This window comes from Eumetopias jubatus, unplaced genomic scaffold (genome assembly GCF_037043125.1).
Source record: "Eumetopias jubatus isolate StellerSeaLion01/CBP00866 unplaced genomic scaffold, mEumJub1_p1.0 scaffold_10, whole genome shotgun sequence".
Classification (NCBI taxonomy): Eukaryota; Metazoa; Chordata; class Mammalia; order Carnivora; family Otariidae; genus Eumetopias; species Eumetopias jubatus.
In genome coordinates this window covers 82687235-82699597 of record NW_028274816.1, presented here as the reverse complement: position 1 = coordinate 82699597, position 12363 = coordinate 82687235, and the positions used below count along the sequence as shown (strand labels likewise).

Genomic DNA, 12363 nt, shown 5'->3' with positions numbered 1-12363 from the left:
ACTCGACACCCTGGGGAGAGAGAAGGCAGCGCCACTGCTGCCGGGGCCTCCTCGCTATGGGGTCTGCCCGGAGAGAAGACCCTCGAGCACCGCCCCCAGCTCCCCATACTCTGGGAGCACTGGCGGCATCCTCTGTGGCCTCGCCTGACTGTGAGGGGCCACCGCACTGTCTGGGCCCTGGAATCTGTCCCTGCAGGGGGAGGAGCCTGAGGAGAACACAGCTGCCTGGGGGACACACAAGCTGACTGCAGCCGCCCTGCTCTGGGCGCAGCAGGTTGCCAGGTGTCATCGAGGGGCCGGTCACTATGGTGAGGACAGGAGACTCAGGGCCGCACTCTCCTTCATCCAGCCCAGGGGCAGTCTTGTCTCTCCCCCTGTTGCTTCCTGCACAAGTTCCACACACGTGCCTGACCACATCTTGAGGTTTGGCCTTGGAGCCGGAAGGCCGGGCACCACAGGCCGTGTTTGAGAGACTGCTGTGTCTTTGCTTATTCCACTAAAACAGTCATGGGTCCCCCAGGGGGCTCAGTGCTTCCTCTGCCACTCGCGTCCCTCAGACCATGGAGCCGGGATCCAGGCATTGTAGTTTCAAAACCAAACCAAACATGGTGTGGTGACATTTAATTTAGTGCTTCTCATTTCAGAGCCCTTAAAAATATTAATTAGTGCCCATAAAACCCCAGGAGGCATATTATTCATATCTGTAGCGCCTTTCATGCTAGTCCGTAATGGTCCTTTTAGTGCAGTAGGTGGGAAAGTGAGGCTAAATCATTTTTTTGCAGCCCCACCGGAGAAGACCTTGGTGGAGCCAAGGTCAGCAATAATGAATCTCTAATTTTATGGATGTCTCTGAGGAATGTCAACCCCATGGCCTTACATGTGGTTTGGGAGAACAGTACTCCCCTTTAGGACTAATCTCAGGGGGAGGTGGACCGACCTTCCCTGGAGCTGGGACTTTGCAAACCCCAGTTCATTCGCCGCATGAAGGAGGGCAAGCTGAGAACAGCTGTGAGCGAGCGGCGAGAGTGAGGCGTGGGCGACAGTGGGAGGCACTTGTCACGTCCCCTTGAAAGGTGCCCAGCGGCCTGGGACCGTGAAGTGAGTGCAGGCCCCACAGGGTGGACGGCCTGCTGCTCCTGGGAGATGGTGTGGCCTGTTCATATTTTAGGGTGCCTCGCCTATGAGCAGCTCTTCACCACTGTATGTTGGGGTGTCTGTACCTGAGGAGCAAGAAAGCCACTGTAGAAGGATTCATGAAGTTGGGAGGCTCCCTGGTATCTGGGGTTTCGTTTGGGGCCTTTCTCTTTTAACTCACTTTCTGATTTCATGGTGTGCTTTGTGCAGTGTGGTTTTGGAGGACGTGTGTCCAAGTCATCTCGATAAGATGTTCCCTCTCTGCCCCAGAAATGGATTTTCATTTATCAGCCACCCTCATCTCGTTTCACAGGGTTAACCAAAATTCAGCTGTTTAGAGCATTAGGACTCTGTGCCCTGGCTCCGTCTCACTCAGAGCACAGATTCCTGGTTTATCAGTGACAAGTCAGGAGTGCTGGCCTGTGTTGTTCTCTTCACTGTTTACCCTGTGGGATTCCAGAGGAACAGGTAAGCGCCCGCCACCTAGACCCAGCGCTGTCTGTGGGCACACTTTGTGATACTGCGCTGAGATTCACTCGTGTCACTTTAGCAGCAGATAGGATTCATCCTTTTCCTCGTCTCATTACTGAGTGTTGTCATCTGTCACTCAGAAGCTGCTTGCTGGTGGCTGAGCACGTCGTGAAGCCGTGGGAAGGGTGTGAAAATGGAGCCAGTGCCGAGGGGCACACCTGAACTGTTAACCGGGTCTGCCTTCGTAGGACTCACAGTGTCAGTGGGACTGACATGGCCACACGGGGACAGTGAATGCTGTGTGTCAGCCAGAGAAAAAGAAAAGATGGTCTGTCCTGAGGGTCTGGGGAGGAGCTGCGCACCAGAGCTGAGCCCCTGCTTCGACCCGGACCATCTCCCTGCGGGTCAGCCCTTCAGAGCCCCCACGTGGGGGACCCGCAGCCTCTGTCAGTGTCAGATGAACGCACGCTGCCTTGCTGGTGAAAATGAACTTGACACCTCACATACATGTGCGCGTTCTCGTGAGCCTCTGGTGTGGCACCTTTATTTTATGAGCAGCGTTCTGGCCCATTTGAAGGAGACTTGGGGAGGGAAGACCATGTCCTCTAACCGCTTATTGTTCATGTGTATTAATGCTGTTGATGTTCATAACTTAATTTTAGGTCCTGCTCAATCCGTGAATTCCTTCCATTCATCAGCGAGAGTCCAGGCAGGAGCCAGTGGGGGCTCAGCCGGGCCAGCATGGCGAGGAACACAGGGCAGGCAGCCTCCTTCCTCTGTCTGGCACTTTCTGTCTGTGCTGCTGTTGCCGCGTTGGCCTGCAGCTTCCTGCATTTAAGCAAAGTATCTCTTCCACGTTCCAGGGGTTTTTTTTCCAGAAGGCTTCAGTGTTTCCAAGAAACCTTTGTCATCACAGTGGTTGGACCTGTTGCTTACTGTGGCTGCGCGGCAGGCTTCACTCGCCCATCTCACGCGGTTTTCCCGGAGCTCCCTCGGAATACTGGTTGGACGGGTGAAGTTCCAGCCCCCTCTGAGGAGTCATTATCCCCGGTTTACAGGTGGAGAAACCCTCGGGGTCACTTGTCCAGGGTCACCCAGCCTTTCAACGCAAACTCAGAGTGAGGAAGGGGGCACATACCCCCGTATTGCCCTGAATCCACGGTGAGTTTCTTCGTCTCTTCTCCCGCGACAGGCCCGGTACAAGCAAAGCCTCGACCCTACGGTGGACGAAGTGAAGAAGCTGTGCACGTCCTTACGCCGGAACGCCAAGGAGGAGCGGGTCCTCTTCCACTACAACGGCCACGGGGTGCCCAGACCTACCGTGAACGGGGAGATCTGGGTCTTCAACAAGGTAGGCGCACCATTAGAGGTCCGTGTGAACCCAGCCCGTTTCTCCTGCCACCCTATATTGTGTGAGTGTTGGTGGTCGCCCACGGCTCCGCTGCCGGTCACTCCGCTTCTATAGGCCCAGACGCAGTGAGGTTGGGCCGGCGCCATGGGCCGGCCGTGTGGCGGGGCGTGGTGGGATCATCTCTGTCTCGGCCATGAGCGCTGGGACAGGCATGAGGAGCGTGGCCGGGGAGTGGCCCGTCCGGAGGCCGTGGTGTGGTGCCCGAGACGTGCCTGCGGGGCAGTCTTCCCGCTGCAGGCAGGACTTGCTTGTGCTTCCGCCGCGTGGGCCACGTGGTGACCAGGTTTCTCGGTTCAGTTAGAGTGTGCTTTTAAGAATCAGCGGTTTTCGGGGCGCCTGGGTGGCTCAGACGGTCAAGCGTCTGCCTTCAGCTCGGGTCATGATCCCAGGGTCCTGGGATCGAGCCCCACATCGGGCTCCCTGCTGAGCGGGGAGCCTGCTTCTCCCTCTCCCTGTGTCTGCTTCTTCCCCTGCTTGTACACTCTCTCTCTGTCAAAAATAAATAAAATCTTTAACCAAAAAAAAAGAATTAGCGGTTTCCTTAGGGAAGAAAATGTTGCATAGATTCCAAGGAGCTCACACCAGGCCACCTGCAGACACAGCTTTGGCCCTCCCCAGAGTCCTGCTGCCGGCCTCGTGCAGCTCCTTGACCAAAGATGGTGGTGGAAGTGAGGGGTCGGCGACACCCTCCCGCCACCTTCCTGGCCTGGAGTGGCAAGTTCCGCCCCACCCTACGGTGCCGGCACGTGGGTCCCGCAGAGCCACGGCCACGCGCGCTCCTCATACACTGTGTGGAAGGCAGTACGTGGGGGTGTGCAGTGTTCGGTGCCACATGGCCTCCAGCCCGGGGAGAAAACGCACCTTTGGAGCCCCTGCGCCCCTCCTGTGGCGCAGTCTCCCTCCTCCCCGCCAAGGTCACCGGCGCAGCGGATTTCGAGTTTATTGTGACCTTGCCTTCCTTTACCGCATCCCCACATTTGTGTGGCTGTCCAGGCGTGTTGGGGTTTGGGTGTTTTCTGGTTGACAAGATTGGGATCCTTCTCTGCCTGCTTCCCCCGCCCCGTGTTACACTCTGAAGATGCATCCCCGCACGGGTGCCTGGTGCCCTTCCCTCAGCCCCGCTGCCGGTGTGGGGGCGTCCTAGGGCCGGCTCGGCGCCTTCTGCGCGGGCGGACGTCTGAGCGGCTCCCACTGTTTTCCTAGACTGCCCACCTTCCTCCCCAGCACTGTAGTCGGGACTTGATTTTTCTGCACAGTGTGGGGAGTAGTATGGGTCTCCCCAGGGGCTGTGACATCGAGCACCTTCTGATTTGGTGTTGACCGTGGAGTCTTCCCCTTCTTGGAGTGCACGCTCTTCTCCATTTTTCACTTGGGTTAGTGTGTCATCTTCTTATTGATTTGAAAGAATTCTTCATATTCTGTACAGCAACCCTTTATTATTTTTATGAATTGCGAGTGTCCTCTCTGGATTTATGGCTTGGATTGTTGGTTTGTTTCTGCTCTCTTAATGGTGTCCTCTCATGGACAGCAGTTCTTTATTTTCATGTGGTCATCTTGGTCAGCCTTCCTTTATGGTGTGGACATTCTGTATCTTCTTTAAGAAGTCTTACCTCCTGCCAGGGTTGCAAAAGTATTCCACTGTCTGTTCTTCCAAAAGGGTTGTATTTTTATCCTTAAATTTAGGTCTCTAATCTACCTGAAACAGATTTGGTACATACTGTTAGGTAGGGGTTCATACTCTGTTTTTTTGTCCCCCTTCAATGGATACCTACCTATTCCATTACTATTTAATGCCAACTTCAAACAAAATCGGATTTCCACAGTGTGTGGCACGTTTCTGAGTACTCTGTCCCATGGGTCTGCCTCGGGGCCAGGAAACTATTGTCATGAGTGTAGGTTTCCAGTGATTCTTGGTATTCAGGGAAGCAGAAGCCCCCTTTTGTTCTTCTTCAGTTCTTCTTGGCTGTTCTTGGCCCTTAGGTCTTCCTTTAAGCTAGTGAGTCAACTTATCAGTTGATTAATGGTGGGGGAGACTCAGCATCTTTACAATGATGAGTCTACCAAACTATACTCTCTTTAAGTATCAGTAATATTTCATAATTTCACAGAAGTTTGTATCATTTGTTAGATATATTCCTGGGTGCTTTATATTTTTGGTGTTGCTATAAACGTTTACTATAAAATTATATTTTGTAAGTTTTTACCAAGGTGTATGGAAAGGCGGTTGATTTTTGTACATTTATTTTATGTTTACCAATTTTGCTGTTCTCTTATTGTTCCTCATAATTTATCTGTACACGCTTTTTTTGTTTTAATAGACTCTTTGGTAGGTATGAAATAGCAAATTGTTCAAGAAGTTGAACATCGGTTCTCTTGTCATTTACTGTAGGGCTCATACTCACATTTTCCTGCCTACATCAAAATTGTGTTCCCATAAGCAGTCTTTGTTTGTTGGTTTTGTTTGGATCCAGGATCCAGTCCAGGTTCATGCACTGCACTTGTTCATCATCCTTTTTGGTGTCCGTGAATGTAGATCAGTCTCTGCCTTTTTTTCTTTTTTTTTTAAGTGAAATTATCTTATTATCTTTTTGTAGTGAGTTACACATGAGTCTTTTTTTTAAATTTTTATTTAAATTTTTTTTTTTAACTTTAGAGAGCGAGTGAGCATGTGTGCATGGCAGGTGGGGGGAGGGGCAGAGGGAGCGGAGCCAGACATGGGGCTTGATTGCACGAACCATGAAATCATGACCTGAGCCAAAACCAAGAGCCGGACACGTTAACTGATTGTGCCACACAGGCACCCCTTATTTTTTTTAATTTTTATTTAAAGAGTTTATTTATTTTAGAGAGAGCACGAGTGGAGGGTAGGGACAGAGGGGAAGGGAGAGGAAGAGGGAAAGACTCCCAAGCAGACTTTGGGCTAAGCACGGAGCCTGACACGGGGCTCAATCTCATGACCCTGATGAGATCATGACCTCAGCCGAAATCAAGAGTTGGACGTTTAACTGACTAAGCCACCCAAGCGCTCCTAAGCATCGGTCTTTTAAAAAATTGTTATTACTAACAGACTTTAGGTTTTGGAGCAGTTTTAGTTTTCTAGGAACATTGGGAAGTACCGAGCATTCCCATGCACTCCATCCCTCCCCTGTCCTCCCTGGGGCGTGGGCGTGGACGCTCGCTGAAGTTCATGATCCGTACTGACCCAGTGTCATTAGCTCCATGGGGACCCACTCTTATGCTGCACACTCTGGGTTTTGCCAGATACATGGTGTCATGCGTCCACCATTACTGTGTCATACAGGATGGTTTGCCTCCAACCGCACCCCCCCCAACAGCAGCCGCAGACACTCACCTTCTCTACCGTCCCCCTGTTGCCAGAGTGCCAGTCAGCTGGGGTCGTACAGTCTGTGGTCTTCTCAGATTGGCTTTCTTCAGCTAGGAATACGCATTTAAGGTTCCCTCATGTGTTTTTGTGTCTTGATGGCTCACTTCTTTGTGCCATTGAGTAACATTTCATTGTCTGGATGGACCCCTGTTGAAGGACATCTTGGTTGCTTTCGGGTTTTTTTGGCTACTGTGAATGCAGGTTTTTGGGTAGACGTGAGGTTTTTACTAATTTGGGTACATACCTAGGAGTACATTCCTAGATCAGATGGTATGTTTAGCTTTCTGAGCAACTGCCAAACTGTCCTCCAAAGGGACTGCGTCAGTTCGCCTTCCCAGCAGCAGTGAACGAGAGTTCCTGGTGCCCCCATCCTAGTGCTAAGCATTTGTTGTTGCCAGTGTTTTGGAGTTTAGCTCTTCTAATTAGGTGCACGGTGGTGTCTCGTTGTTTGAATTTGCAATTCCTTAATAATGTATGATGTGGAGTGTCTTTTCATCTGCTTATTAGCCATCTGTATACCTTCTTTGGTGGGGTGTCCATATCTTTGCCCACTTTTTTTTTCAGTAGGGTGTGCACCCAGCATGAAGTCCAATGTGGGGCCTAAATTCACAACCCCAAGATCAAGACCTGAGCTGAGATCAAGAGTCAGGTGCTCAGCCAATGAGCCACCCTGGTGCCCCTATTTTTCCCACTTTTAAATAGGGTTGTTTTCTTACTCACTTTTTAGAATTTTTTTTATATTTTGGATGCAAGTCCTTTATCAGATGTGTATTCTATAAATGCTTCCTCCCAGCCTGTGACTTGTGTTTTCATTCACTCAACAGTGCGCATCGACTTTTTGATGAATCCAGACCAATTATTCTCTAGAATGTCCCACATTCTAAATTAATTTGATTTGTCATAAGTTTATATCAGACTGGACTGAAAGCAAGACCAAACTTCATGCCATCTACAGGGATGCACTGTAAATACAAAGAAAAAGGGACACGAAAAATGGATCATGCAAATACTAGTTGTAGGAGAGCTAGGGTGACCCTGTTACTAATCAGAAAGTGGATTTGAGACACGAGTGTTACCAGAGGTGAAGACGGACATTTCACGATGACACATGGTCAGGTAAACCGCCCTGGACGTGTATATGCCTGATGGGAGAGTTCAGACTACACAGAGCAAGAGTGCTAGAACCAGAGAGAAAGCAGCAAATCCACAGTCCTAGTTGGAGCTTTGAAGAACCATCTATCAGTAATTAGTAAGTTAAAACTCAACTTAAAATTACAGATAAAATTGATAATTAAAAACTTTCTCACAAAGAAAACTCCAGACATGGTATGTTTTTTTTTAGTTAAAAAGAACTCAGTTTCTACTCTAAAAGATTGGAGCAATACTATCAGCCGCTCTGCACAGTGAACATAAACCTCTGTCCAGTCACTGCAGAACGTGCACACTCTCAGGCACAGGTGGCAAATCCCCGAGATGGGCCACGTGCGGGTCACTTATATGTCTCCCTAGGGTCTGGAGGATCAGCATCATACAGAGTATATTCTCTGACCACAGAATTTGGAATTGTAGGATATCTGGAAAATCTTCAAATACTTGGAAATTGAATAACACATAGGTCAAGAAAGATATCACAAAGGGAAGTAAAGATTATTCAGACTGAAGAATGAGAATAGCACTTGCCAAAATTTGCAGGCTGCAGTTAATGCAGTGCTTGCTTGGAGATGTGTACCCTGAAATCTTTATATAGAAAGGCAGAAAGGTTTGAAATTATAATCTCAGTTTCTACCTTAAGAAACTAGAGAACGATGGGCCCACTAAGCTCAAAGCAAGGAGAACGAGAGAAGTAACAAAGAGCGCAAATCAGTAAAATGGAGGACAGGCAGTAGAGAGCTGACCGCTAACACTTTTTTTCTAAACTGACAAGTCTCTAGCTGGATAGATCAAGAGGCAAAGAGAAGACAGGATCCACATTTGGAAAGGAAAGAGCGGACATCACATATCCTGTGGACATAGAAAAGATGAGGACAGATTAATATTTTATACCAATAAATTTAACAAATTAGATGGGAAATGCCTTGAAACATACAGCTTACCCAAAGTGACCCAGAGTGAAATAGAAAACCTGAGTAGCCCTGTGTCAATCAGAGACTTTGAATTCATAGTTAAAAGTCTTACAGCTTGACTCATGGATGAGTGGATATTTTTCTTTAAAAATTATTTTACCAGCAAACTGTTTCCTGATCAGTATATGTAAACTGTTAAATCATAAAGGGAAAAAAGGCATTTGGGAAGTGTTCTTTGTAAAGCATGAGGCGTGCAGGTGGCGGGAACTGAGGATCGAGTGTCCCAAGTCTGTACAGCACCCTCGTCCGCCCACACCAGGGACTCTCAAGGTCTTAGAACGTAAGAGAAATGCAGGTGATTCGACCCCGCCCATGATGACAGAAGCCCGGAGGGGCCCAGAGGTCTGTGTTTAACTGCCCCCCGCCCCCTGCCATGCTGATGCAAGTGGGTTTGAGAACTGCTCTATAAATCCGGTTCTCTAATAGGATAAGACATCTTAGAAATCGGTTATGGTTTTATCTCTTAGCATGAGGGGGATCATATTTTTTTTGAACTTTGAAGCTCTTGTAAAGAAATAGTCTCGGAGAGGCGGAGCAAGATGGCGGAGGAGTAGGAGACCTAGATTTCGTCTGGTCTCAGGAACTCAGCTGAATAGGGATCAAACCATTCTGAACACCTACGAACTCAACAGGAGATCGAAGAGGAGAGTAGCAACAACTCTCTGAACAGAGAAGCGACCACTTACTGGAAGGTAGGACGTGCGGAGAAGTGAATCCGAGGCGATATTCGGGAGGATAGACGGCGGGGGAGGGGGCCCCCGTCGGCCGCTTCTGGCAAGTGCTAGAGCCGCGGAGCACAAAATCGGACCTTTTAGAAGTCGGCTCTGCTGAGGGACGTCGCTGCAGTGGCTAAGCAGGGGGTGGAATCCTCCCGGGACAGTGTGGTCTCAGGACCCTCGGGGTCACAGAAAGACCGGGGGAGCCTGAGTGTGGCGGAGCTCCCGGGTATCAGAGCGGGGGAAGCCGGCTGCAAAGACAGAGCCGAGGCGCGGGCTCGCAGCTCGGGGTGGCCATAAACTGTGATCCGCGGCCCAGTCGGGCCGCTGCTCCTCCAGCAGGGACCCAACAAGCAGCAGAGCCGGGGAGACTCCCCTTCCTCCCCCGGGAGGAGCAGTGCGGGAGCGCACTGCAGGGATCTGCTGGGTTTGGAGACTCCACACGGGGTCGGGTGCCAGAGATAGAAACGCTCGATCACAGGCCGGGTGAGCACGGAGTGCGGCCGGAGACCAGGGAGACGGGAGTGACTGCTTTTCTCTGGGGGAGCACTGAGGAGCCGGGCCCCGAGTTCTCAGCTCCTCTGGGTGGAGAGTGGGAGGCCACCATTTTTGCCCTGGTCCTCCAAAGCTGTACCGAGAGCTTGCAGGGAACAAAAGCTCCTGAGAGCAAACCCGAGCAGCTTCCTTAGCCCGGACCGACAAGGGTGGGGCAATTCCGCCTCCGGCAAAGACATTTTGGAACCACAGCAACAGGTCCCGCCCCCAGAAGATCAGCACGAACAGCCAGCAAGCCAAGACCAAGTTTACCGATCAAGGAGAACGGGAGAACTCCAGCGCTAGGGGAATACTGCACATAGAATTCATGGCTTTTTTTTACCATGATTCATTAGTTCATCAAAGTTAATTTTTCTTAACTGTTTTTTTTATTTTTCTTTTTCCCTTTTTCAACCAACATCTTATCAATCCCTTTTTTTAAAAAAAAAACATTTTTTATTTTTCATTTTTAGAGTCATATTTTATCCCTTCATAGTAGTTACCCTTATTTTTGGCATATATATATATAAGTTGTTCTCTCTTTAAAATTTTGAGATACAGTTTCTTCTAACAGATCAAAATATACCCTAAATCACTAGTGTATGGCTTTGTTCTAGTCTCCTGCCTGATCACATTCTCTCCCTTTTTCCTTTTTTTTTTTCTTAAGTCTTCTTTCTTTTTTCAAACAACTTCTTATCCTATCAAGTCCTTTTCTAAAATCTTTTATAATTTTCATATTTACAGTCATCTTCCATCCCTTCATTGTATCAACCCTTATTTTGTACATATATGTCTTTCTTCCTTTAAAATTTTAGGAGGCACTTTTTTCTAACAGACCAAAATACACCCAAAATCTAGTGTGTGGCACTGATCTATGCACTAGCCTGATCATATTTGATCATATTCTGCTTTTTTTGTATTCTGTTTTTGTTTTTATCTTTTTTTTCTCTTTCTTTTTTCTTTCTTTCCCTTTCTTTTCCCCTGGTTTCAGGTCTTTTCTGATTTGTATACAGTGTATTTGCTGGGGACATTGTAAACCTGTTAGCATTTTGTTCTCTCATTCATCTATTCTCCTCTGGACAAAATGACAAGACGAAAAAAATCACCTCAGCAAAAAGAACAAGAGGTAGTACCGTCAGCCAGAGACCTACTCAATACGGACATTAGTATGATGTCGGACCTAGAGTTTGGAATCATGACTTTAAAGATACTAGCTGGGCTTGAAAAAAGCATGGAAGTTATTAGAGAAACCCTTTCTGGAGAAATAAAAGAACTAAAATCTAACCAAGTCGAAATCAAAAAGGCTATTGATGAGGTGCAATCAAAAATGGGGGCACTAACTGCTAGGATAAATGAGGCAGAAGAGAGAATCAGTGATATAGAAGACCAAATGATGGAAAATAAAGAGGCTGAGAAAAAGAGAGAGAAACAACTATAGGATCACGAGGGCAGAATTCGAGAGATAAGTGATACGATAAGACGAAACAACATTAGAATAATTGGGATCCCAGAAGAAGAAAGAGAGAGAGGGGCAGAAGGTATATTGGAGCAAATAATAGCAGAGAACTTCCCTAATGTGAGGAAGGAAACAGGCATCAAAATCCAGGAGGCACAGAGAACCCCTCTCAAAATCAATAATAATAATAGGTCAACACCCCGACATCTAATAGTAAAACTTATTAGTCTCAGAGACAAAGAGAAAATCCTGAAAGCAGCTCGGGAGAAGAGATATGTAACCTACAATGGTGGAAACATTAGATTGGCAACAGACCTATCCACAGAGACCTGGCAGGCCAGAAAGGACTGGCAAGATATCTTCAGAGCACTAAACGAGAAAAATATGCAGCCAAGAATACTATATCCAGCTAGGCTGTCATTGAAAATAGAAGGAGAGATAAAAAGCTTCCAGAACAAACAAAAACTAAAGGAATTTGCAAACACGAAACCAGCCCTCCAAGAAATATTGAAAGGGGTCCTCTAAGCAAAGAGAGAGCCTAAAAGCAGCAAAGATCAGAAAGGAACACAGACAACATACAGTAACAGTCACCTTACAGGCAATACAATGGCACTAAATTCATACCTTTCAATAGTTACCCTGAATGTAAATGGGCTCAATGCCCCAATCAAAAGACACAGGCTATCAGATTGGATTAAAAAACAAGACCCATCAATATGCTGTCTGCAAGAGACTCATTTTAGACCCAAAGACACCCCCAGATTGAAAGTGACGGGGTGGAAAACCATTTACCATGCTAATGGACACCAAAAGAAAGCTGGGGTGGCAATCCTTCTATCAGACAAACTAGATTTTAAAACAAAGACTGTAATAAGAGATGAGGAAGGACACTATATCCTACTTAAAGGGTCTATCCAACAAGAAGATCTAACAATTGTAAATATCTATGCCCCGAACATGGGAGCAGCCAATTATAAAAGGCAATTAATAACAAAAGCAAAGAAACACATTGACAACGATACAATAATAGTGGGGGACTTTAACACCCCCCTGACTGAAATGGACAGATCATCTAAGCAAAAGATCAACAAGGAAATAAAGACTTTAAATGACACACTGGACCAAATGGACTT

General features: G+C 47.8%; 1 protein-coding gene across 4 annotated transcripts in view; it reads left to right on the top strand.

The window, feature by feature from the left end:
- The window catches only part of RPTOR (regulatory associated protein of MTOR complex 1), a 339381-nt gene that overhangs the window by 134157 nt on the left and 192861 nt on the right, over window positions 1-12363 (top strand). For all 4 annotated transcript variants that reach the window (XM_028112364.2, XM_028112363.2, XM_088028098.1 and 1 more), the window contains one exon: window positions 2798-2956. In XM_028112364.2, the coding sequence (XP_027968165.1) occupies window positions 2798-2956 (159 nt within the window). The remainder of the gene's footprint in view (window positions 1-2797; window positions 2957-12363) is intronic.